The sequence below is a fragment of the Apodemus sylvaticus genome, chromosome 14 (assembly GCF_947179515.1).
Source record: "Apodemus sylvaticus chromosome 14, mApoSyl1.1, whole genome shotgun sequence".
NCBI classification, from domain to species: domain Eukaryota; kingdom Metazoa; phylum Chordata; class Mammalia; order Rodentia; family Muridae; genus Apodemus; species Apodemus sylvaticus.
In genome coordinates this window covers 11,802,944-11,827,227 of record NC_067485.1, presented here as the reverse complement: position 1 = coordinate 11,827,227, position 24,284 = coordinate 11,802,944, and the positions used below count along the sequence as shown (strand labels likewise).

The 24,284-nt window shown below is 49.6% G+C and overlaps 1 protein-coding gene across 2 annotated transcripts in view; it reads left to right on the top strand.

Moving 5' to 3' along the window:
• The first annotated feature begins 1,049 nt into the window (after positions 1-1,049).
• The window catches only part of Pcbd2 (pterin-4 alpha-carbinolamine dehydratase 2), a 55,794-nt gene continuing 32,559 nt past the window's right edge, over positions 1,050-24,284 (top strand). The window contains exons 1-2 of one of the 2 annotated variants that reach the window (XM_052156350.1): positions 1,050-1,374; positions 6,056-6,187. In XM_052156350.1, the coding sequence (XP_052012310.1) occupies positions 1,291-1,374; positions 6,056-6,187 (216 nt within the window). In that variant the 5' untranslated portion in view covers positions 1,050-1,290. The remainder of the gene's footprint in view (positions 1,375-6,055; positions 6,188-24,284) is intronic. The other variant, XM_052156351.1, reaches the window with a different exon arrangement.

Genomic DNA, 24,284 nt, shown 5'->3' with positions numbered 1-24,284 from the left:
GGTGGGAAAATGAAGCCCCACCACTTCGTTAACATACCAGCTGGTTTTCAGTACTAAGCTTTTCTCTCCCTCCTCTTCCAGTGTGGCCCAGCTAGCCTCAAGCCCCAGTGTGTAGCCTGGGCTGGCCTCAAGCCCTACATCCTCATGTCTGTCCCGAAAACTGAGATTCCACGTGTCCTGGAAGAATCCTCACTTTAATAGACACATTTCAAGAATATTTTCCATGATCATAAACATTTGTGGGTAAATACTAGAACTAATAAGACTTTTAATATTACCCCTGGTACCTGATCCTTAGGCATGAGCCTAAAGAAATCCACACTGTTAGCCAAATTATTTTAAGTCAGTGCTCGCCCTCATATTACCCCACGTTTTGCTTTTCTAGTTTGTTGCAGCTTGTTAATCAGGCAAAAGAAGTCTAAATTTTAGGTTATTTTGAGGCTTTATTATTTTTTTCTAAGTCCATTTGGGATATGCTAACAATTGTGAAAACAATCTTAAATGTGCTCTTTAATATATCCCTTTCCCAAATTCTCTGTAAAATAGATAAAACATTTTGAGACAGGGTCTTGCTATGTAGCCCAGGCTGGCCCGCAACTCCCAAAGATCCACCTGTCTCTTGCCTCTAGAATTCTGGGATTAGGGCATGTGCTACCATGCCGGGCAAACTGGTAATATTAATTTGCTAATTTATAAAAACTAACAAGGGTTGTGCCTGGTGGCACATGTCCAGAATCCCCAGCTCCTGGGAGGTGGAGATGGACGGTCCAGGCCAGCCTCTGCACTCTGTACCCGACTTCATGAAACTGTCTCAAGAAAGGAATACAATAAAGTTACTTAGTAAAAAAAACAAAACGAATAAACTGAGCTAAAAGCTGCAACATTTTACTCACCACTTCTTTAAAAACCCCACACCATGAGTTTTAAAATGATTTTTTATTGTCAGTTATATTGCAAGAAAAAAATGGCAAAAGAATAATAAAGATCAACACACACACATATGGCATGTGTGAGAACAGTTGTCTCCACCCGTCCTGGGTCGGAGGTGATGCACCTGTGCATGCAGCATGTTCGAGCTGCAGGGAGGAGCGAGCTCAGCGCGGCGGCCCGAGTCGCGGCAGCCGGGTCTTTAAGCGCCGACCACGGCAGCGGTGGTCCCTCGATCCCCGGCTGCTCGCCGCGTGGAGGGCGCTCGGTCTGCAGCGGGTCCCCGCGGGCGCGGCGGCCATCCCGTACGGGGACCTTCGCTGCCTGCGCCGCGTCAGGCAGCGCGCCGGGCAGCCCGGGGCCATGGCGGCGGCGGCGGTGGGAGCGCGCGGCGCGGGGCGCTGGCTGGCGGCGCTGCGCAGCCGGGGTGCGAGCGGGGCGGCCATGGTGAGTGCGGCCCGGGCGAGCCACCGGGCCTTCCTTCGGCTGGGTGGGGGCGGCTGCGCGCGCAGACCCGCAGCTCCCACGCCGTAGCCCCCGCGCGGGGGAGGCCGAGGCTGGGAGGGACATCGGTGAGTTCGAGGCCAGCCGGGGCTCCGTAGTGGACCCTGCCTCAAACAAAACAAAACAAACCACACCAGACAGCTTCCGCCGTAGTTTTTGAGCTTGCTCACCGGAACCAATATCGTGGGAAAAAAAATCTAAATATGAAGATTAGTCGTGAAGCCGACGGGCTGTGGCTATTCTGTGTGCTGCGAGCGGACCTGGGGAGGCCTCCTCAGTGACCAGCTCACCGTGTCGTCTCGGGTCTGGGGGCGTTAGGAAAAATTAATACCCGCCCCTCCGTATTTTTGAAGGGCACATCGATTTTTTTTCCTCATCACTTTTAAAGAGGACATTTGGTTTTCTTCAGATTTTAGAACTTTGGCTGTGCGTTGAGGCTTGTAATTCTTCTATCTCCGAGACTGAGGCAGGAGGATTACGGTGTAGCCCGCGAGGAGTGCTGTGAGACCATCTGAGAGGGGTGCATTGAGGGTGTGAGGGGCTGAGGGGAGGGAGAGGAAGCCCAGGGTAAGTTTTTTTTTTTTTTTTTAACACGCAGCTCCATCTAGTGGAAAACGCAGCTCGAAGCTGAGCATTTCATTTCCAGGCGCTCATTAGAGCCATTCCACCACGTTTTTATGAATAAGCCATAGACCTAATTTATTTTCCTGTAAAATTTCTATAATGAATTTCCCCAAAATAAATAATTATGCTTATGTTACACAGTAGAATTGTTGAAGTCAGAAAATTATGCTGATAATGTCCATTGTTTTTGACTAATGACTTTAGAGATTTTTTTTTTTTTCTGGTATAATCCAGGACTAGTCATCACACTTGGTTTAACATTTTAAAAATTACTTTAATTAAAGTAAATTTCATATAGATGTATTCAGGTACACTAAACTCTGCTCCCTTTCCTACCTGGTTCCTTTCTTCCAGTAAAAGAAGGAATGATGTTTCATTTTGCTTTGTCTTTAATGGATACGTTTCATATAGCTGAGGCCAACCTTGAACTCGGTACACTCCTGCTTCCACCTCCCAGTACTGAGAACACCAGAGTGCGCCACCACCCTCAGTGGGAAATTTAATATACAACATGTAAAATAGCTCAGATTTCTATACAACTAGATCACTGCCACCTAGGTGGAGCTCAGGGCACGCTCCCTCCCACGGTGCTGGTGAGTGGTAGAATTATGGTGTCTGTGAAGGAATGAGCAAACAGATTTGAGTGGCTGCCCGTGTCAGAGTCTGTGTTGGGCACCATCACATTCAAGATCAGTCCCCTCCTTTCAGCCCTCCCTCCCTCCCTCACCCCTGTCTTTCCCTACAATGGGGGTGTAGACCAGGCTGGCCTTAAACACAGAGATCCCCCTGCCTCTGCCTCCCGAGCACTGAGATTAAGGCTCGTACCACTATGCTTAGTGAAAGATTTCCTTCAGTCTTTCAAAAGCCAAAAATTTCAGATGGAGGTGATGGTGTACATCTTTAATCCTGGCATTCAGGAGAAAGAAGCAGGTGGATCTGTGAGTTCAAGGCCAGTCTGGTCTACACAGAAAGCTCCAGGACAGCCCGGCTATGAGGAGAAACCCTGTCTTGAAAAACAAAATAAAACAAACAAAACAACAAAACTAAACCCCAGCCAACCAAACCAAACATTTCTTGACATTTTGATACTGTCAAACTCTGTATAGACTCAAGGACCCTGGAAGCCAGAGAGGCCAAACTTAGCATGTAACAGTAAAAAGTTAGAGAGTTAACTGATTGCACTGCCCAGCTCCTGGGATTCTGTACATCTCCCTCCACATCTGTGAACAGCATTCCCAGGCTCTTATGAAGGACCATGCTGGAGGCTGGAAAGGCGGCCTAGCACTCAAGAGCACTGGCTGCTCTTGCAGGGGACCTGGGCTCCATTTCAGCACCAACCCGGTGGCTCACCACCAGCTGTAACTTCAGTACCAGGGAGTCTGATGTCCTCTTCTGGTCTCTTATCAACAACATACATGCACACAGTGCGTATGTGTGCCCAGGCAAAACACATAAAATAGAAGTAAATACAAAACAATAAAAAAGAAACCCAAACAAACAAGGGTTCTTTCTGCTGAAGGCATGTCTCTCCAGGGCCTTTGGTGGTATGTGGCAGAAGTGACTCCATGTCACAGTCCTTTCCACAATCCCTGTGGCTGGGTGGACATCCTTTATGAGCTAGCCTGCATGCTTTGATCTCCATAAGGTTGTGGATAGCCTAGCACCAGAGAAAAGCAGCACCTTCTATAGCCTCTGGATGACCACGGCAAGGCCTATAGTGTGCTCCATGGTTTTCCTTGCTGTCAGGCCCCTGTGAAAAACTAACAGTTGTTTCTTTTTTGAAACGCTCTGAGTGGACTTATAGTATCTAGGTGTTTGATAGACAGGTGAGATCGTTTCCTGGAACAGAAACCTGTGTGGAAAATAGCAGAACTCAGTAGGTTTGGTGGCATATATCTGTGATTCCAGACTGAGGAGATGAGGTGGGGCAAAGCATGGGCTATTGAGAACTTACCACCACCATCCTCTCCTGGCATCAGGGGGGGGGGAAGGAGAGAGGGAGGGAGGGGGAGGGGAGGAAAGGGGGGAGGGGAGGAAAAGGGGGAGGGGGAGGGGAAGGAAGGAGAGAGGGAGGGAGGGGGAGGGGAGGAGAGGGGGGAGGGAAGGAGAGAGGGAGGGAGGGGGAGGGGAGGAGAGGGGGAGAGGGAAGAGAAGGGGAGGGGGAGAGAGGGAGGGAGGGAGGGAGAGAAAGGGGGGGAGAGAGAGGGAGGGAAGGGGGAGAGAGAGAGATTTTAAACCTTTTTTTTTTTTTTTTGAAACAGGGTTTCTCTGTGTAGCCCTGACTGACCTGGAACTTGATCTATAGACCAGGCTGGCCTCGAACTCAGAGATCCACCTGCCTCTTTTCCTCTGAGTGCTTGGATTAAAGGCGTGGACCAGCATGCCTGGCTTTTGGTTCTTAACATTGAATGCTTATTTTGGATTCCAGGCCTTTACATGTTTTTGCTTAGGATCCACTGTCTCCATTAGCCTCCCTCTGTAGCGGGAGGACGTGGCTGCCGTGTCAGGGAGAACAAACTAGAACACGGGCACAGTAACGTCCTTTTCCCTCTTCACGGGACAGGTTGTCGAAAGGGAACGTGTCTGCACCTTCTTGGCAGTCTTAGTGTCTTCGATGAAGGGTCTGAAGGGTCCAAAAGTAGGAGCAAGTTGTGGCTTCATATAAAATCTGGAGCGCGCGCGCGTGCGCGCGCACACACACACACACACACACACACACTCACAAAAGCGTGCACAGCCCCGCCCTCTTCCCCCAGGGTCTTCGCCGTTGGCTCCATCTTTGCAGGGAGAGTCTTGGTAATAATGTCTAACTGGAGCTGGCAGCCGCCCCTCGAGGAGCTGAGCATGAGATGGCCCTAGGACCTTAAGCCGGGATGAGAAGCTATTGTCACAGTTTGTAGTAGTGTGTGCTGTGTCCAGTGTTTTTAGTTAGCAGCGGAAGGCACAGGTCGAATGGCCAAAGGGCTGAGTCTCGACTGCCAGGAATCCGAGTGACGAATAAGTGGGCAGTGCAGACAGGTACTGGGGATGCTCTGGGTGGTCCGGTGACGCACGGAGGGAGTTTGCTTTACTGGTGCTTTTAGCAAGGTAAAGACTTTCTGCTGATGGTAGAGGGGCTGTGGACTCCAGAGGCTGTTAAACCAAATTCCATGGATGTGTATGTTTGGTTGCCCCACTTCTCCAGTAGAGGGGCTTTCATCATATATGAAAGAGAATAGACATCCGTCTTAGTTAGGATCCTATTGCTATGAGGAGACACAGTAGCCATGGCAACTCTTACAAAGGACAGCGTTTAATTAGGCCTGGCTTACACTTTCAGAGGTTTAGGCCATTATCTTCATGGAGGGAAACATGGAGGCGTGCAGGCAGACATGGTGCTGGAGGAGCTGGGAGTTCTAGATCGCCATCTGCAGGCAGCAGAAGAGACTGTAAGCCAACAGGATGTAGCGTGCATCCTCAAAGCCCGCCCCCACAGTGACACACTTCCTCCAACAAGGCCACACCTTCTAATAGTGCCACTCCATATAGGACACACATTCAAATACATGAGTCTATGGGGGCCATTCCTCTCCAAACCAGCACAACATTCTAAGTAGTTCACCATGCGAGAGAGCTGCAGAGAGTGGACGTTCCTCCAGAGAGATCAGGCCAGGAGGTGGCGCCCCACCAGCATCCTTAAAGAGCTGTTTGCCTCTTCTACGCATCCTGGAATGCTGTAGCCTCCAGGAAGGCCAGTGGCTGTCTTAGTCATTTCTTTAATAAACCAGAGTTGCTGAATTGTGGCATCTGAGGCAGCACTTGGAGTAGGAGACAGGACAGCAGCCATCCTCTGTACAGCCCACAGTTTACCTATTCTGAGAAGGAAGGACTGAGAGAGAGCTAGAATTTGTTTCCCTTGAAACCTTTTTTTCCTGCGTCTTATTTTAAAGAGGTGTACATTTGTGGGAAGAGTTTAAATAAACGCCTACCCTTTCAGACAGGAAATCTGTTTTCTTCCTAGTCTTCAGATGCACAGTGGTTGACGGCAGAGGAGAGGGACCAACTTATCTCTGGCTTGAAAGCAGCAGGGTGGTCGGAACTGAGCGAGAGAGACGCCATCTACAAAGAGTTCTCCTTCAAAAATTTTAATCAGGTAATTCCCGTGAGTTACTGATGTGCCGCGTTCTGTTGGCATGTCCTGTTACTGTTTTTGTGACTCCTGCCTGTCTGGTGGCAGGTGGGCTGGGATCCACAGCCTCTCCTCCATGAGGCCAGGACAGACTGGCTGTGCTGACTTGGGCAGTTCTAGCCTGGGCAAGGCCTGATTTTGTGTTACGTAGAAAATCAGTATGGTGTGGTGCTATACATTTGTAATCCCATCACTTGGGAAAATGAGACAGGATTGTGAGTTCAGGGTTAGCCTGGACTACATAGTGAGGTCTAGACTGATCTGAGATGCAAGACCTTATCTAACACACACACACACACACACACACACACACACAGAGGGGGTAGGATGGGAAGAGAAAAAGAGAGACTCAAGGAGAGGAGACAAGGCAGAGAGACAGAGGGATGGGGGTGTGGAGGAGACAGAATGAGAATGAATGAATATCAGATTTTGAAGTTGGTATAACTTTGATTTAGGGATGGATGTGATATTTAGTCTTTTTCCTGAATTTTAAATAACACTAAATAAGGACATGCGTGTTTTCCTATGTACTGGAAGGGCCTATGGATAAGGCCAGTTGAGAAACAACCTGCTTGCTATCTCTACGTTTTCAGGGCACCTAGAAAAAAAAAATCTCCTTGTGTTTGTGCCTTTAAATCTTTCCTAAGCTGCTCCTCTCCGCATCCGCCCCCTTCTGGCATGCTGTCCAGACCTTGAACAGTTCCTCCAACTGTGACGCCCCCACCCCCAGCCTCAGCCTCCACAGGTAACTGTTCTGCTCGGGGCCCCACCCTGTACAGAGAACCGTCTCCCATGACTTACCCTTCGTGATGACCTCACCGCTTCTGTGTGAGGCATTGCTTTTGACTGGTCCGTGTTTGCTCAGTTACCTCAGTAATCCTTTGGACAGATTTACTGTTTTTATTTATGTTAGGTGTTGGCATCTAGAAGTCAGAGACCATGTTTGCTCAGCTCTCTATTGTGCCTTGTAACACGGCTCTGAGCACAAACAGGCCTTGATTACCGTGTAGACGTCGGTTACAGTGTTTGTTGGTTTCTACGAGGGCATGTGAGCCCCGGATTCCCACCAGAGGAACCCTCGGGTAAATGCCGTTGGCTCTATTGAATTGCCTGCCCTGTTCTGTTTTCCTGTTGTCTGGCTGCCAGCCATTTGCTGTGAGTCCCCAACTCCTGAGACAGCGTGGACCAAACCTGCCCCCCTGCCCCTGCCACCTCCGGGGTCTGTAGCTCTTGTCAGGGCTTAGCACGCTGACTGGTGGCAGGGCGCCTCGCTGGTACAGTAAGCTGTACATAGCTCCAGGTAGCCTTTCCAAGCTTATTAAAACTCTTACATGTGTACAACTTGACTCCTTTAAGCCTGGGCTAATTTATTGGGCTTGAACATGTGGCTTAAAGTACTGAGTGGTGTTGCCTCGGGCCTGCCCTGGGTTGGTCCTCCAGCACACTGGAACCTGGGTGGGAGGGAGGCTGTGCAGGGCACCTTGGACCACGGTGCTGCATCGCTCACGGTCACGGTTCACAGCCTAGGCCTTTTCTTCAGCTTTTAGGAAGGGGAGCCAGTGTCAGCAGCACATCTGGGACTCGCTTCCCAGCAGGCTCTGTGACTTCTTCCTGGAGGGTGGCCCGTGCTGGCACTGGTGTGACCAGCTATCCCTACCCACACACAACCGGAACACACCTGGAACTAGCAAGGAGGGCCCTGCGGCGCATTGTCCCTGAGAGGGAGAGGACACACTGTGCGCAGCACCCTAGGAAGAGTGATAAAGACCTGCCGGTGAAGTCAGCTTGCACTAGCAGGCCTGGGGCGTCCTGAGGAACCAGCTTCGTCCTGCTTGGTGGTGTTGGGCAAAGGGCAGGCCTGTGACTCAGCTCTGTATGAGCCATCAGGGAGACCTCACAAAGGAGGTGGGGCTAAATGGAGAAGGGGGCATTAGCCGGTATACTGGTGTATCAATTTGACACAGTCTGGAGTTATCACAGAGAAAGGAGCTTCAGTTGGGGAAGTGCCTCCATGAGATCCAGCTGTGGGGCATTTTCTCAATTAGTGATCAAGGGAGGGAGGGCCCCTTGTAGGTGGTGCCATCCCTGGGCTGGTAGTCCTGGGTTCTATAAGAAAACAAGCTGAGCAAGCCAGGGGAAGCAAGCCAGTAAGCAGCATCCCTCCATGACCTCTGCATCAGCTCCTGCTTCCTGACCTGCTTGAGTTCCAGTCCTGACTTCCTTTAGTGATGAACAGCAGTGCAGAAGTGTAAGCTCAATAAACCCTTTCCTCCCCAACTTGCTTCTTGGTCATGATGTTTGTGCAGGAATAGAAACCCTGACTAAGACAGCCGGTATGCAGGACTTCAGTATGTGGCACTGACCCCCCTGCCTGTCTGCGGGCAGACACCATCACAGTCTCCTGCTTTTCCTAACTCACGGCAGCCACAGAATGGCTTTGCTGCTGCTGCTATTACGTTCACAGGGGAGCAGCAGCTGCTGTGGGGCTCACAAGCAGGAAGACCACCGTCAGCCTGGTCTGTGAAGAGGGTCTCTGACTCAGAGGTAATCCAGAATGTGGGCTGGTGAGATGACTCAGCGGGTAAGGGCACTTGCCTCTAATCCTGATGACCCGAGTTCAGTCCCCAGGACCCTCATGCTGGACGAAGAGAACTGGCTCCCTAAAGTTATCTTCTGGTCTACACATTGTACCCCATAGTGCGCCCCCTCTCTTTCTCTCCCCCCCCCCCCCCCCGTGTATATATACACGGGGAGAGAGAGAGAGAAAGAGAGAAAGGAGGAGGAGAGTGTGTGTGTGTGTGTGTGTAGAGAGAGAGAGAGGCCGGAGGAGGCCTAAAGTGGTCATGAGGTCCCCAGAACTGAATTATAGGTGTTTGTGAGCCCTCTGATGTGAGGGTTGGGAACTGAACTCAGGTCCTCTGGAAGAGCACCAAGTGCTCTTAACCACAAAGCCACCCCTTCAGGCCTTGGTTTTTACCACAGGAGTAATACTGGCTAATTCTCTGCATGCGTTCAGCCTGTCTCTGGTTGCCATTACTCTGGGCTCCGCCACGTCCGGTTCAGCAGAGATGATAGACAATAACTAAGAACAAGAGGGGGCGTGGTGTGACCTGGTGAGCCCTGTGAAAAGCCAGGCAGGTGCGGGATAAAGGGCAAAGGGTGAGACATGCACTTTCTTTTGTTCTGCTAAGACTCTGAACATGGTGGGCCTGTGCTCTGCACTGAACTATACCAGCCCGGCGGGGAAGGCCGTCTCTAAGATGGTATAAGCTCTCTGGGGAGAAGACTGATTGGCATGAGGGGCGTAGCCTGTGAGGATCATGGAAAGACCATTCCGGATGGAGAGGACAGATTTCCTCACACAAGATAATCTTACGTGATGGGGTAGGAGCCAGAGCGTGGTATTCTAGAGTGGACAGAGAGAAGAAAGGGCTCTTGGGCCTTGTGGATGTGGCGAGGAGTTAAGATTTTATTCTTTGAAAGACAGCTGCTACAAGATTCAGGTAGAGGAACCTGGCTTTTGTTCTAAAATAACTTTGCCAGTTCTTCTCCTGAAGTTTGGTGGAAAGGGGACAAGCCTGGAGCAGGCAAACTACCTGGACGCTGTTGGACCAGTCCGAGCCAGTGCCCAGAGAGCGGAGGCAGCACTGGGGATAAGGAGAAATGGGCAGGGTGGCTCCCCATAAGTTTGAAGACTCTGAAGATCTGGCTGTGCTCAGTGGATCAGCGTGGCATATGCAAGTCCCTGGGAGCCGTCCCAGCACTGTGCACATACAGGGAAAGAAAAGACTTGCAGGTGGATCTGACGTGGGGCAAGGAAGAACTGAGGGTGACCCCGGGGTTTCAGTCCAAGGTGTGGGGCAGAGCTGATGCAGATGCAGATGCAGATGCCCCTGCTGCCTTGCCTCCCCTGTCACGATGGGTAGTATCCCAAGGAAATACACACTGAAACAGGCCCTTGCTTCTGCAGGGTGCTTCTGGCCAGGTATTTGGTCACCAAAATAAGAAAGCAGACCATGCAGAAGGTACTTGGGAAGCTCTTGTTAACCTTTGCCCCTTGTTTGTTTGTTTGTTTTTCCAGATAGGGTCTTCACTGTGTAGCCCTGGCTGTCCTGGAACTCACTTTGTAGACCAGGCTGCCTTTGAAGTCACAGAGAGCCACCCGCCTCTGCCTCCCGAGGGTTGAGATTAAAGGCGTGAGCCACTTGGTGGTGGCTTTTCATTTTTTAAGGCTGACATGCTGGGAATCAAAATCAGGGCCTTCTACATGTCACATTCTTGTTCTCCTCATCCAGCTAGCAAAGCCTGTGAACGTCAAACTAGGTTCTGGTGGTCCTAACCCGGAAGTTTAGCTACTAGATACAGTCCTGCTTGTGTGCAAGTTGGGTGTGCAGGGCTCCATGAGCCTGTACTGTTTTTGCTGTTCTCAGGCATGCGTGTGTATGTGTGTCCATGTATCTGTTGTATGTATGTGAAGGTGCAGGTGTGGGTATACAAATGTGCCCCAAGGCCAAAACAGGAAGTCAGATATTTTTCTCTTTTTCTTTCTGCCTTATTGTCTGAGATAGGATTATTCACTGAACTGGAAGCATGTGGTTTGGGCAAGGCTGGCCGGGGCTGGAGAATTACTGGGGTCCACCCGTCTCTTCATCTGCCCATAGGGCTGGACTTACAGGCATTTTTGGACTTTACACGGTTATTTATGGACGTCCCTGCATCATGCACCATATGCAAACACACACACACAGATACACACACACAGACATACCACAATACACACACCACACACACACAGACACATAAACACAGACACACCACACACAGACACACCACACACACACAGACACACCACACACACATACACACACCACACACAGACACACCACACACACACAGACACACCACACACAGACACATGCACATGCCACACATACACAGAGACAGACACACAAACAGACACACACCACATGCACAGACGCACACACATGTGCACACACCCCACTCAGGTTCTGATCTTGCACAGCAAGCGCTCTTAGTCACTGAGGCGTCTGCCTAGCCCCCACTTTTCAGGTTTAAATTTTTAACAATTCATTATTATTATTATTTTTAGGCAGGATCTCATCAGGTAGCTTAGGCTAATGTCAGACTTTGAATCCTTCTATCTTAGATGCTTGACACCCAGGTCCTAGGATTACAGGCATGCAACATGTATGTCCAGCCACTTTTTTGAGTCTTTAAATAGTCTTTTCATTTTATTATGTGAAGTCTTTTAAAACAGACTTATTTTTATTTTATATGTATGGAGTGTTTTGGCTGCAGGTATATCTGCACACTACACAAGTGTATGCATTTCAGCCTACAGAGGCCAGAAGAGGGCAATGGATCCCCCAGAACTGGAGTTACAGACGGTTGCTAGTGTCTGTGGAGTGCTGAGGATTGAACCAGGTTCTTGCAAGAACTTCCAGTGCTCTTGACTGCTGACCATCTCTGCTGCAGCTCCACATAAGTCTTTAGCCAGGTGCAGCGGTGTGGTCTGTAACCTCAGGAGCCGAAAGCTGGAAGCCGCAGGATCAAGACCAGCGGGGACCACATGGGGCTGTGTCTAAAAACAATAAATACAATAAAGCCTTTCAGGGTTACAGGTGGTCGAGTGTTACAGACTTTAAGTGGCTTGCTTATTAGCGAGTGTCAAATGGTATCACGAGATTTGTTCTTTGTCTCATTTATTGTTGTGGAAAAATGAGCTACACATTTTCAGAGTGCCTTCAGTGATCTTGCTTGGATATAAAACCTGCTCTGCTAAGCTTAGGGCTGTTCTGGGCTCTGCTATAATAAGTAGCCAGCAGAATACATTTGATCTCATTTTCTCTGAGAGGTTTTATTCTAAAAGGTGGCTAGTTCCATATAATCTAAATTCATTTGATATTTTAAATAGGTATAAATACTTGCTGATTGTAAATGTGAAAAATTCCCAGATGCTCTGGTACAGTTGGTGAGGTGGCCACAGGTATCTGTCTTTGTTCTGTCTACCGTTAGTGTGCTTTCTTAGCTCCGTAGTATGTCGTGGTAGTAGGTGACACTCAGACATTTTGCTCTCGAGGTGAAGAGTTGCTGTGTTCAGAGCGCTTGCTGTGTTCAGAGCGCTTGGATTCTGAGAGGGTGGGGCTGGCGTTTCCAAAGAAGTTTTACTTTTCTGTTCATGTAGGCACAGGAGGGAGAGGCTGTTACTGGCATTTGTCACTTGCAGAGGCTTGAAGGAATAGAAACGTCACTTAGAAATGGAGGCGTGTGTTCCAGAACATGAAACTGTGTTATGTATGATGGGGTGAACAGGAAACTTTCAAAATGAGGATATTAGAGAGTTCCAAAGTCTGATTCTATGTGTAATGTTCCTACTGCTAAGGAAAGCAGAGACTCCTCACGCTGTTGCTGTTGAACTTGTCCCTAGAATACAGGCCATTCTAGATGTTTCTCTGGACACTCTGATTGTCCACCTATCACTAGGGTCTCTATGGTCACACTAGTCAAGAAGACACGAGGACAAGAAAATTACCAAAATGTAGGGGCATCTTCCAAGTGATCTCATTGACTTTACGTGCCTGGCAGACTGTAGATGATTTTTGTCAGCTGTCCTTTGAGCCCTTCTCCTCTGAGAATTTGCTAAGTCCTGGTCGTTCAACATCGAGAAATCTAGTCCTCAGTCTTTAATAGTGAGTATATTGATAACTTATTTAAGTTCCAAAGTTTTAGAAGTGAAGCCTGTGAGGTTTCAGAACCCAGGCAGCAGCCTCGCCAGTGCCAGCAGGTGGAGTCTGCAGTGAGGAGCCCAGACTGGCTCTGGGAAGGCTGGCCCTGTACCCGCACCCTTGGATGCTTGGGGCCGCACTCATAGGTGGAACACACACTCAGCGTCAGGAGTGGGCTGGCGGCATGGTTAGGCACTGCACTTGTCTTGGTGCCTTCAGGCCTGGGAGGGCTTCGAGGTGGAGGCTCTGCAGGGCTTCTGGCTGGTAGAGGTGCGGACCCAAAGCTTTGGAGCAGCTGTGTTCTCTGAGTTCCTGTGTTCCTCACCACTGCTTCTTAGTGGCCTGCCAGCCAGCCATGGCAGTTGGCTTCCTGAGATGGAATCGCATGGACTGGCTTGTCCTGGCTTTCCCTTCCAAAGGGGACACTTTGTTTATGTTGTCTAACCCAATAGCCGGATAACACCCTGTGGAAGACAAGGGGCGAGCTTCATTTGTTCTCGACCTATTCCTTGGTCTTTGTGGCCTTTGAGAGATTGCTGGAGCTGGAGAGGGGTGGGGGTGGGGAGTCAGGGGAATGCTTGGCTCACGGCAGGCATGCTGTCCGTGATGGTGGCGTTTTGGGTACTGAGCAGTGGTTTGCAGGTTTGTAACATGTCTCTTGCTGGGCCAATAAGATAGCTATAAGCACAGCTGAATATTACAGTGGCTTACTTTCTTTTTAAAGATGTGCATTGAAGAGGGGCGGGAGAGATGGCTCAGTGGCTGAGAGCACTGGTTGCTTCTAGAGAACCCAGGTTCACGTCTCATCGTCTACATGGTGGCTTACAGCCATATGTCACTCCAGTTCCAGGGCACCCAGTGCCCTCATCTGACCTCTGTATGAACCAGGCCTGCATGTGGTGCATAGACATATATGTAAGCAAAATACTTATACATATAAAAATAAAATAATTAAAAAAATTTGTACTGGAGAATTGGCAGTAGGCTTAGGGTTAACATTTTGAACTCCTTGGTGACCTCAGTGGCCTCCTGACACCAGAAGAAAGGCTCATGGGAGTCCTGGTCCTTGGCAAGATGTTACTGGGGGCCTTGGCTGCTAGTGTGGAAACACACTCGATGTTTGCTCCTTCTTGTGCATATCAAGGGTTTGAATCCATTGTTACCCCTGAGAGGATAGCTGATGTTGATAGAACGTACCCCTCTGTACTCCGTCTCCTGCCCCCAGCCACAGAAATGATCTTCCCAAAAGTGTCATTTTGTTTGAAAGTATAGACTGATGTTTGAATTTCTGACAGGTTAAGCTGAAAATTTATGGTTGTCCCAGACAATACTTTTGTTTTAAGTGTCCAGTGATGGCTTTTGTCACCAAAGGAGTGCAGGAACAGGGAAGTGCCCTTTGGGAACTGGCTCCGTGGTTAAGAGCACGAGCTGCTCTTGCAGAGGCCCTGGGGTTAGTCTTCACCCGCACACGGGCAGCACTCTAGCTTCAGGGGCTCTCACGCCCTCTTCTGGCTCCCACAGGTACCGCACTCACGTGCACACACATCCATATACCCACGTTTTATCTAAAAGTCAAAGAAATCTTTGACGAATAAAGGCTTCTTTAGATATCCTTGGAACGTAGGGACAGCTGTACTTTAGCCAGCATTACCCCAAACTCAGGAAGCTGATGGAAGTTGTCTCAGTTGCCTGTTGGCATTCACAGTGGACTTTCCCCGCAGTTTCAGGGCCTGTCTGATGCTGTTAAGCAGTGGAGAGAACGCTGGTGTTGCTGTCCACTGAGAAAGGGAAGTTCGAGCGACAGTGCTGTCTCTGGGCTCTTGAGTCTGCTCTTAGAGCAGGTGTAGCGCTCATGCGTATTAGTAAAAGTATATAGACTGACGGGGGTAAACGTAAAACAGGTGTCAATAAGGTAACTGTGATGCCACACAGTGTAAAAGAAAAAATGCTGTGGTCACACGCCACCCTTTAATAAAAATGGACTTTTGACTGTATCAGTTTTTCTTGCTCGAGTAGTAAATCTTATGTTTACAGAAATTAGTCTGAGCATTTTAAAAAGTCAGACAGCCAAGAAATATAATTTCCTCAACAGTGTTTGTCTTGCCCTCTTGCAGATGGTGTAAAATCAGGTGTGTGAGGAATAAAAAAAAGCACTGTGAGCCCGCCAAGAATGGCATTTCAGATTTATGCTTTGCAGATGATTCTCTGTGATTAATGTATTCATTGCTTCTCCATTGCTCCTCACAGATAATGTCCACGCTGCCTGGAAGGCACTGGGCGGTTCAACCCTGTCAGGGTTAGACTGTTGCTGTCCGCAGATGTTTCTTCTAGAAATGCCGTAGTCATTACCAAATTAAAAGAAAAAACTGTCATGAAGCTCACTGACATAAGTTTCACCTCTGCAAATTGCCTTTATTGGTCTAAGTGTAGCATTGAGGGTTTGTAAAGTGCTGGCGCTGAGGTTAGCAGGGTGAAGTGGACAAGAGTGGCTTGTGTTAGGTTTAACGGACGAGAAAATAATGCTCAGGGATTAGGGAACTGTGGAAGCGCTTGTTTTCGGATGGCGTTGCTGGAACTGCTTAAATATCCCGAAAGCGAGTTAGGAACTGCAGGCTGGCTAGTCAGTAGCTGCCGGCAGCAGCTGGAAGGAAGCCTTTCACGAGGCCTCCTCAGGATTTGGGTCTTGCCCTCCCTCAGGTCGTCTGTGCATCTGTGTGGAATTCCGGTGCCTTACAACTGTGGCAGAATTGTCGCTTCATGTGTGTCAGAATGTGGAGGCAGGGTGCTGGTGCAGCATGCAGACAGAACTGCGTCTGCATTCCAGTAGGCTGGCTCGGGGCTCGTCGAAGACTCGTCTGCTGGGGTGGGCAGAAGGGCGGTTCTTCCCCACTCTGACCGTCCTGGGTTCTTCTCCTTTTGCTATATCCTTTCAGGTGTGTTTAAACACTGCACATGTGTGAGTGTTTTGCCTACATGTATATATGTTCATACTAAGCATGCATGGTGTCTGCAGACCTCCAAAGAGGGCCTCAGATCTTCCGGAGCTGTAGTTACAGGTGACTGTGAGCTGCCGTGTGTGGGTGCCAGGGACCGAAGCCAGGCCCTCTGCCCGAGCAGCTGGAGCAGCCGGTGCTCTCAAACCCCTGAGTGCCTCTCCGGCCCTTGCTGTGAGCAAGCTAGCTAGCATCCTCTCCATGCCTCCCTTGTGCTGCCTGTCTGAGGAAGAATAGTATAGGGCTGAGTAGCTCAGTCATGGAATCTTAGTCAGGATGATGCTGAGCCATCTGAGGTTATGGGACGGCTTGTCACACCGTCATGTCACGGTAGGTGCCAGACCTATGTCTTCGGCATCAATGTTTTCAGACGCGCCTTTTTCATTGCTGTGCTCGTTTTCTAGCAGGGATCTTGTTTTCCAAGGACAACCTGTTGGATGACTTTCCTTAAGCTGGTTTCACCATACCTTCTTCCTGAGAAAAGGGATTCTTACCAGGTGACATAAACAAAGCTACACTCATCTGGGAGTCGCCTGTGTGTCACCATTGAACAATAGAAGGTCATTCAGTTGTATTGTTACAATCAGTCCTATCAGAACAGCAAACACCATGATTGAGTCTGTTTGCTTCTGTGCTGTTGTCTTCTACCAAGCTAGTCATCAAACTGTCCTCGAGTGTGCCACTTTCTACCATTACAGCCTTGTGTGGGGGCGTGCCCAGGTGCCTGGAACAGCACCCAGTTGGCAGATGGGACAGGGGCCACATGACCAGGCCGTCTGGCTCAGTGAGTGGCACAAGGCACTGTGTGCCAAGCACTGAGGGGTGAGCCTCCTTTAGCCAGGCTGTGGAAGGATGAAACTGTATGGAGCACATGGTTCATGGTTTCAGCTCTGTCCACATCTGCAGGAGAGGTGGGGCGTCCACATCTTACAAAGAGGTGCATTTTATGCAGTTGTCCTGGTTAGTGGGGTCTGCGCGGGGCTCAAAGCGTGCCTGTAGAAGCGAGGACTGGGAGGATGCGAGGACCCCGAGACAGGCTCAGTGCACTGGGCTACAGGTGGCAGTGGGGCCTTGTGGGCACTGCTCCCGCGGCCTGGGGCTTGGGGTGGCTGAGAGCAGACTCCTGTCACTGTCGGTCCGCTTGCTTGTATCTCTCCTCAGCAGCGCCACTGTTTCAAATGCCCGGTCAGAGCCGAAGGCACCAGGAAGTGCCCAGTCGTCCTCAGGACCGCGCCAGCCGCTGCCCTGGGCCTCTGACACCCACAGCAGCTTTGATCGCCCCTGTCCTGCAGGCTCCCCAGTGTTTACGGCCTGAACGCCTCAGTACTCACAAAGTCCCAGGAACTTCCTATTGTTTCTTCCTGTGCACATTTCATCTTCTCAGAGATTTCTAAAGCTGCCCAGGGTCCCGCGCCGACCCTCCTGTGCTCATGAAGCCCTGTAAGACACTTCTCTGTTAGAGATTAGAATTGTGATCTGTGATGTCCCTTGGTTGTCCTCTCTGTTCAGGGTCATATGGTCCTTAGAGGCCACTGGACGTTAATGGCGTTCCGGAGCTGGGTTGTGTCACTTGTTTTTGAGTCATTCTTCCTTCAGTCCCTGCCTGACCCACCTGTCCACATCTGTCCATATCTGTCCACATCTGTCATATCCTCCCACTTCCAGAATTTTCTTACATACCCCATAGCACACAATTAGCAAGCCACTTACATTCGATGTCACCGGCCCTGGAGTGCAGCGGTGCTCAAGGCTGCCGCTTTCCTGTCTTGTCTAACGTATAGTGTAGTGGGAGGGAGACAGACAGGGAAGGATGCACATATACGTAATCCTAAACTGCGGTGAAGGCCGTGGAGGAAGGAAGGCACTGATGGCCCAGTGGGAGAAAGGGTCAGTTTCGTGGACAACAAGGCAGTAAGGAAGCCGTTGGATTCGTCCAGAGGAGAGGTCGTTGCCGGGGTGGACGCAGCAAAGGACAGCGGATGGGCAGTGGGAGGGAAAGTGGGAGATGGGGTGGCGCTTGGATATACCGAGAGTGGCAGGAGCAGGAGCTGGAGAGAGCTGCGCATGTGTGCGGTAACGGCAAATATGGGTCTGGGGTGTGGCTCAATCCTAGTACTGACACAGACAGGGAGTGTCTCTCGGCATGGTGGCAGGTGCCCGAAGCACCAGGGTTTGGGAGGTGGAGGCAGGAAGACCGGAGTTCAAGGTCAGCCTTACCTACACTGATAGTTTGAGGCCAGCCTGAGTTACACAAGAGCTTGTGCCCCCAAAGCATGTAAATACAGAAATGAATGTAGAGCTGGAGAAATGGCTCAGCGGTTAAGAGCACCGACTGCTCTTCCAGAGGTCCTGAGTTCAAATCCCAGCAACCACACGGTGGCTCACAACCATCTGTAATGGGACCTGATGCGTTCTTCTTGAGTGTCTGAAGACAGCTACAGTGTACTTACGTATAATAAATAAATAAATCTTTAAAAATAAAAACATGTAAAGTTAATAAAGTGATTAATGAAATGAAAAAAAAAAAAGCAAACCAAAGAGAATCCCCAAGGTTCTCTGGGGAAGAAGAGGAAGAGGAACAGAGGGCATTGGGCATGATGTTCAGAGTTTGGCCCTGGAGGAACCAGATAGTCGCAGATCTATTTTCTGAGGTGGGGAAAGAACTGGGCAGAGCTGGGTACAGCGGCCATGCTTCCTGGTCTGGACACAGTGAGACAGGAGTTTCTGTCAGATGTCCAGCTCTGTAAACATGGTTTTATGTCCAGGATCGGATCTCAGATGAAGTCTGGGTCGTAGGTCACAGAGATGCCACAGGCACGTGTGGGAAAAAGCCAAGGTAAAAGATGGCGACCCCCAGGGAGGAACTGTGGAGTGCAAGGGGAGCTCTGGACTCCATCCATTCACTTCTGGCTAAAGAGGAGCTTGCAGGAGACCCAGGGAGACTGAAGAGGGAGAAAATGGGTTCATATCATATCACAGAACCCGGAAGGAGGCAGAAATCCAAAAGAGAGGAGGAAGCTACAGATGTGGCGGCACACACAAAATCCTAGCAGTCAGGGGACTGAGGCGAAAGGATTGCTGAGAATTAGAATTTTTCTTCTAATTACACTTATTGATTTGGGCCTGCGTGGGTGTGGGTATGCCACTGCGCATATGTGTGGAGGTCAGAGGTTAATCTGCTGGAATTGGTTCTGCCCTTCCACTCTGTGGTGGCTGAATTCAGATTCAACAGGATTGCTGCAGATCTCAGGCCAATACGGGCTATGTTGTGATTTTGAGGCAATGTGACTGACAAAGGCTGCCGTTTGAGTTTGCTCCCTGGAACCCATGTGTATCGGTCACTTTTCTGTTGCTCTCCTGAGTCGCCAGGACCAAAAGCAAGGAAGAGTTTATTTTGGCTTATGGCTGCAGAGGGAGAGGCCATAGTGGTTAGGGAGGTGTGACAGCAGTCAGAGGAGCAGGAAGCTGTGCGTTCACATCCTGAACCACAAGCCCGAGGCAGAGAGTGAACTGGAAGTTCCTGAGGCTCTTCACTCTTAGAGCCCACCCGCGGTGGTGCTCTTCCTCTAGCGAGGCTGCACCACACCGCCACCGCCACTGCTGCCTTCCCAAGCTGTGCCACCAACCAGGACCAAGGGTTCTTCTTATTCAAACCTTTGCAGCTCGTGGACATGGAAATAAAGAACCATCTCCACAAAGATGTCCCCTGATCTATACTCATGCATCACGGCATGTACCAACCCTCACAGCATAATTTAAGCAAAGAGCAAAGTGAGAAAGAAGGGAGGGACCTGCTCTCTTGAGACACAAAAACTGACCACCAAAGATGGCGTGGGCGGAGCACCTGCTGGTCAGTGAGGAGCACAGGGAGGACGGGCAGGGGTGAGGGCAGCTGTGAGCCGACTCGGGCTACATCTGCTTCTCCGGACTCTTGGAACCTGTTGGTTCTTTCTCCTTTTAGGCTTTAGTCCTTGAGTTATCTTCCACATTGATGTCATCCTGTACCTCAGTTTGAGGCTGAACATTTGCATCTTGGCACTTTGGTGTTGACTCTGCAAAGTCAGAGCTAGAAAGGAGGAGAGGACCAGGACCTAGGAGTGATGTGCTTTGCCAGGGTGACGGAAGCACAGGGGCAGGAGGCTGAGAGTAAGCACAGCTTGGGACTGTGCAGGATGTCACTAGGGCCACGCACCCGAGGCTCTCTGCTAGGATGTGGGTGCCCTGAGTTCAGAGGCTGGTGTGTGAACCTCCCACTGAGCCCAGCGTTACCTGGGTGTATTTGAGGGCATGAGGTACCTTGGTTTGGTTCATTAAGATCAGTGCCATTAATCCCTGGTGGGCCTAGCCTTTTTCTCCCTTTTATCTCTAACTCTGTCTAGGGACATTCTCAGCCCACCTACCAATGACAGATGGTTTCTGAGAGCGAAGGACTCCTCTGGCTGCTAAGTGGCTCTGTGCTGGGGTGAGCAGTGATCAGAAGTGCTGTGAGGAACTTCCCTCAACAGCATTGATGCCTTTCATCACTCAGTGTATTGGCTCCACAGCCTCAGCCACCCATAACTACAGCCCCAATTTGTAGTGAATTTTGGGTCTAGGGTATGTTCTTCCAAGACCCCACAGAGCACCGTGCTGGAGGCCGACATGGCGTTGCTTATTTGCCAACCAGTAGGCATTCATTCCTCATCCCACACAGCTCTCTGACTCTTAAAAAAATTTTTATTTTATTAATTTATTTTATTTATGAGTACTCTATCTGCACGTACACCTGCATGCCAGAAGAGGGCATCGGATCCCATGTGGTTACTGGGATTTGAACTCAGAACCTCTGGAAGAGCAACCAGTGTTCTCAACTGCTGAGCCATCTCTCCATCCCTTCTCTCTAACTCTTACAATTTGCTCTGTCTGTCTGTCTCTGTCTGTCTGGCTCTCCCTTTCATTCCTTCTTTTCTTCCTTCCTTTCCTTTCTTCTTCTTTTCTTTTCTTTTTTTTTTTTTAAGATTTATTTATTATCATATGTAAGTACACTGCAGCTGTCTTCAGACACACCAGAAGAGGGCATCAGATCCCATTACAGATGGTTGTGAGCCACCATGTGGTTGCTGGGATTTGAACTCCTGACCTTCGGAAGAGCAGTCAGTGCTATTAACCGCTGAGCCATCTCACCAGCCCCTCTTTTTCTTTTCTATTCTTTTCTTTCCCTATGACCACTGGCCTAGACTCTTTGTATGTGTGTGTGTGTGTGTGTGTGTGTGTGTGTATGTATATATATATATATATATATATATATATATAATTTCCATCTGTCAGTCCATCTATCCATCATAACTTGGCCAGTGTGGTGCTGGAGAGATGGCTCAGCATTAAGAACATTTACTGCTTTTGCAGAAGACCTGGGTTTGGTTCCAGCCCCAACATGAGGTCTCATAACTTTCTGTAACTCCAGTTCCAGGGGCTCTGATGACCTCTTCTGCCTCCTTAGGCTTCTGTATACATATATATACATGCACACGTGTGCACATACACACCCACTCACACACACACACTCACACACATATACATAAAGTCAAATAAATCAGTAACTTGGCTGGTGTTCTGTAGAAAAGATAGTTCATGGTATAGCTGGGGCTGGTGATACATTCCTGTAATCCCAGCAACTTAATGAGGCTGCAGCAGGAGTGTCACAAGTTCAAGGCCAGCCTGAGCAATTTAGCAAAATCTTATCTCAGAGTAAAAATTTTACAGTGCTATGGATGTTGCTTAGTGGCTCTGGCAAACGAAAAAAGAGTGCGTGTTTCTATTTAGCAATTATTTTTAGGGTTTTGTCTGATTTTTGAGGCAGGAGTCTTATTATATTGCCCAGGCTGGTCCTAAACTCCTGGGCTCAAGCTATCTTCCAGTCTCAGCTTCCCTAGCGCTTGACTTCAGGTGCATGCTTGCACGCCGTTGCCAGTGACTCTCCACGATGCATTGTTTAACCCAAACAGCCAGATCGGTTATTTGTGAGGGTAAAGAGTTACAGGTGTGTGGGTGTGAAAGTGATTCTTGGGGGGGGGCGGTTCTTATGCTTCTCTTTGCTCCTAAATAATTGCCGGACATTTCTGTGCCCATGGTGGCCTATTTTAGTTCCCGATGAAGACAGGTAGACTTGGTGTTTTTTATTAACGGGCTGCGGGCACTAAGCCGGGCAGGTTCTGAGCTCTGCTAACCCAGCCAGGCGGCTGACAGCAGCAGGATGGATGCCCTTTGCCTGCCCTGGCTCACTGCGGTCCACATGTGTCCCCTTGGCTGCCCTCTCAGCTTGACCTCACGGCGAATCCTCCTGATCCTCCCAATGGCCTCTCCACACCTCTCTCTTTGTCCTTCTCCCTTTACTCTGATCCCGTGGTCCCTCTCGATCTCTCCCGGACCCCTGACTGTCTGGGTTAAATAATTGTCTTCTGCCCGGCTAATTAGCCGATCAGCTCTTTATTAACTGATCAGAGGTTATAGAAAACCTTTTTTTTTTTTTTTAAGTCAGGGTTTCTCTGTGTAGCCCTGGCTGTCCTGGAACTCACTCTGTAGACTAGGCTGGCCTCGAATTCAGAAATCCTCCTGCCTCTGACCCCCAGAGTGCTGGGATTACAGGCATGTGCCACCACACCTGGCTAAAAACCATTTTTACATAACAGATTATCAGAGATGTTTGACCACACCCTTGGCTTTGTGTGCACTAGTCTGTGGGTCCAGAGATCAGCGTCCTGTGTCATTCCATAGAATCATCCACGTTTGTTGGTTCTAAGACAGGCTCTCTCAGTGGCCTGGCATTTCCCAATTGGGCTGGGCCAGCCCAGATCCCTGCCTGCCCCACCTCCCCAGTGAGAACTCATATACCACACCTAGCTATTTTAAATGTGGGTTCTGGGTATCAAGCTCAGTCTGCATGCGTACAAAGCAAGCTCTTTAATCTAGTGATATGGCCTTCAGTCTGAGACTCACAGTAGTTTATGGACAGTGAGTGTTAGAGGCCCACAATTATTATATATTTTTCTATAGCTCATTGTGAGTAGCCCAACAGTCTTGTAAGGCTGGCTCTTAGAATCCCATATTGCTAGTTGCGGAAAAGTTAGAGGAGCTGAGGGCTGGCTCTTTTACAGAGGAAGTGGAATACGGCTTATAACCAGTCCAGACACTCTAGCCAAGGGTCGGCTTGCCATCTGTGCTGAGGAACTGTAGTGTAACTCAGGATAGGCAGTGGCTTTGTCCAGGGACATCTTATCTTAGGAAGCACAACTCTGACATTAAAAACTGAGCGTCTCGCTGGGAGGCAGAGGCAGGCGGATTTCTGAGTTCGAGGCCACCCTGGTCTACAGAGTGAGTTCCAGGACAGCCAGGGCTACACAGAGAAACCCTGTCTCGAAAAAACCAAATCCAAAAAACCTGAGCGTCTCCGCCCACAGGAGCTGCTGGTGGCTGCATATTTGGAAGGAAAAGGCAGTAAGGTTTCCTAGCAGTTGGATTCTGGGAGGAATTTGACCTGACGTTTGGTCCCTGGTTTGGTACCCTATGCCATGCCCAGAAAGCATTATCTTAATGCTTGTCATTAGTCATCAGTCCTGGATCTTCTGTGCTCTTGAGTTCAGCTTCTGTCTGGAGGGGAAGAGCAGCAAGAAGCAGCTTCATTAGAAGAAATGGAAGGGCACAGAGAAGTAGAAAACTCTACTTTCCGTGTATATGTTTGAGGGGGCAACAGGGTCTCATGTAGTCTACTCGAAGCATTCTAGTGGGCATTCACCAGGTAGCCAAGGCTGGCCTTGGACTCCCGAGCCTTCTGCTTTCATCTCTCAAGTGCTGGGGGCACAGGTGTGCACCATGAAGCCTGGCTAACCCTCCAGCTTCCCCAGTCACTGACCACGTGGCTGTGGGTACTGACCTGCGGGCAAGGGGGCATCGTTGTATTTTAAATGTCTTAAACTGTAATTATACAGCATAAGTTTGCGAGCTTGTATTTCTTCCCCTTTCTATTTGTTTGAAACAGTTTAGCTTTTGTGGTTTGCCTGTGCCCCACAGAGATCACCTAGGACTCTTAAAGGAATGGAGCCCTCACTGTGCATTTGGATGGTGTGTTTAGCCCGGCTCCTGAGCATGTCTTTCTCTGATCGCATAATGCGTCTTATAATTTGGAGAATAAAAGGGTCAGATAAGAATAACTCTCTTGCCATTTTAGAAGCAAGTGTGTGTACGTGTGTGTGTGTGTGTGTGTGTGTGCGCGCGCGCACTCTGGGGCCGTTCAGTAGACTCCTCGGTCACTTCATTCACTTTGTGAGCACTTTCTGTAATTTCTAA